At 42.2% G+C, this 2,189-nt stretch overlaps 1 protein-coding gene across 1 annotated transcript; it reads right to left on the reverse strand.

Annotated features, from left to right (window-relative positions):
- Positions 1 to 1,067: 1,067 nt before the first annotated feature.
- LOC108477911 (uncharacterized) lies at positions 1,068 to 1,710 on the reverse strand. Its single transcript, XM_017780380.1, has 2 exons — positions 1,618 to 1,710; positions 1,068 to 1,424 (listed from the first exon to the last, which is right to left on the reverse strand). Exons 1-2 carry the CDS (start codon positions 1,708 to 1,710, stop codon positions 1,068 to 1,070), a joined length of 450 nt encoding a protein of 149 aa, XP_017635869.1.
- Between the last annotated feature and the right edge of the window lie 479 nt (positions 1,711 to 2,189).

The raw sequence follows: 2,189 nt of genomic DNA on the forward strand, positions 1-2,189 counted from the left end.
TGCTTCATATCCCTTTCTCATACATTTTTGACCTGTGATTAAAGAAATTATGATTGGCAAGCCACTAAGTTCATCTGATTCAACTCAAAGGACTTCTCAATCCCATAACTTTCCATTTACAATCTTCTATAGCACCATGAAGTGTCAACCAATCCATACCCAAAATAACATCGAATTCATCAAACGGAAACAACATCAAGTCGGCTGAAAAACAAAGACCTCTAATCATCCAAGGGCATTTCTTGCATACTTTATCGACTAAGACATGTTTGCGTAATGGGTTTGACACTCTAATGACAAATTCTACAGACTCGACGGGTAAATTCAAGCTAGATGCCAATTTCATGCATGCATACAAATATGTATATCCTGGATCTATCAAAGAAATAACAACAGTTACAAAGAGAAAATGTACCAGTGATCACGTCAGGCGATTATGCTTCTTCACGTCCTCGTCTGCCATAGGCTCTAACCAGAGCTCTAGCCTCAAATCGTACTACAGTCTCTCGTGTAGTATTTTTGCTGCCAGCTCCAGTACCAGCACTTTTCGGGGGTCTCCCCTTTGAAGCTGAACCACTCTCTCTTGCATTATGAAATCTCTCGTCTGTATCGGGACAATACTTAATAAAGTGGTCTTGAGAACCACATCTATAACACATCCCATCATTCCTCCTACATGAGCCCAGATGATGTCTTCCGTAGTATTCACACTCGGGTCGACGAGGTTTAGCGTCTGTTACGCTAGCTACAGATGTAGCTTGAGTCTGGAAACCCGAACTTTGGTTCTTACAATTTTTGTGGGAGCGTCCTATCGATGCTTAAGAACGAGAATACACATCTTTAGATTTCTTAGATTGAGTTGGGGTCGATCTGCTCATCATTCTCTTTCGCATATCTCTAGCTTCCGACTCGACTTTCTTCTTCTCTCTTGTCAATTCTTTAGCCTTACATGCCCATTCAACGAGCACAACAAATTCCTTTAGTTCAAGGATGCCCACTAACACCCTGATATCCTTATTAAGTCCGCCGTCAAACCTCCTGCACATCTTAGCCTCAGTGGGCACACACTATCGGGCATACTTACTAAGCCGGATGAACTCTCGCTCATATTCGATAATCGACATGCGACCCTCCTTAAGTTCAAGAAATTCCTTATGTTTTTGGTCAATAAATCTCTCGCTAATATACTTCTTCCGGAATTCCTCAAGAAAGAAGTCCCAATTAACTGCCTCCTTAGGCACAATCGAAATCAAAGTCTTCCACCAATGGTAGGCATCATTCCTCAACAACGAAATAGCGCACTTCAAACACTCTTCAGGTGTACAAGACAGTTCATCGAACACCTGAATAGAATTCTTGAGCCAAAACTTAGCTCTCTCAGCATCATCCTCAGTGTTAGCTCTAAACTCCTCTGCTCCTTGTTTCTAAATATTATCCACAAGAGTTTTAGAAAATCTCATAAAATCTATACCTTGGGGCATTACGGGTACAGGATGAGGGTTAAGATGGGGTGGAGCAGGTTGTGTCTGAGTGGCTGGGTTCGCACGGATAAACTCAGCATACCAATCATTCATCATTTGGAAAAAAAGGCCTCTCTAGCCTCCCCCATTGGCTCACGGTTACGGGTCTACTTTCTTCAGGCACCGTCCTTTGAGCGAGGGCTGGTGCATTGCTTTCTACGTCATCTGCTATAGCTCGGTCGGGATCCATTACTATATGAAAAACACAGTTTAATATCGTCAGGAGTCATCACACTATCACAATTTACGCATGGCATGTTCAGCTAGACACAGACACATGCTAGGTAATCCAAGAATTGACTAAACCGTAGCTCTAATACCAATAAATGTAACACCCCTCACCAGTATTCGATGTCGGAACAGGGTACGAGGGATTACCGAACTTAAGCAGAACCAAACATACAGAACTAGGCCACAAAATTTCATTCAAACTAAAACCAATCAATTAAAGCCAATTTGTCCCTATTATAAGCCTACGAGACCTAAAACATACATCATTAGTGGTCCAGGACTAAACTGAGAATTCACAAAAATTCTAAGAAAATGTCAAGGTTAAAGTGTCACACGCCCGTGTGGAGACAATGTACATGCCCATGTGATTGGGGACAAGCCCAGGTCCCACACCCGTGTGGAATTATTGGATTTATTTTCCAGTTTGAACCTACAAGG

This window comes from Gossypium arboreum, chromosome 12 (assembly GCF_025698485.1).
Source record: "Gossypium arboreum isolate Shixiya-1 chromosome 12, ASM2569848v2, whole genome shotgun sequence".
Classification (NCBI taxonomy): Eukaryota; Viridiplantae; Streptophyta; class Magnoliopsida; order Malvales; family Malvaceae; genus Gossypium; species Gossypium arboreum.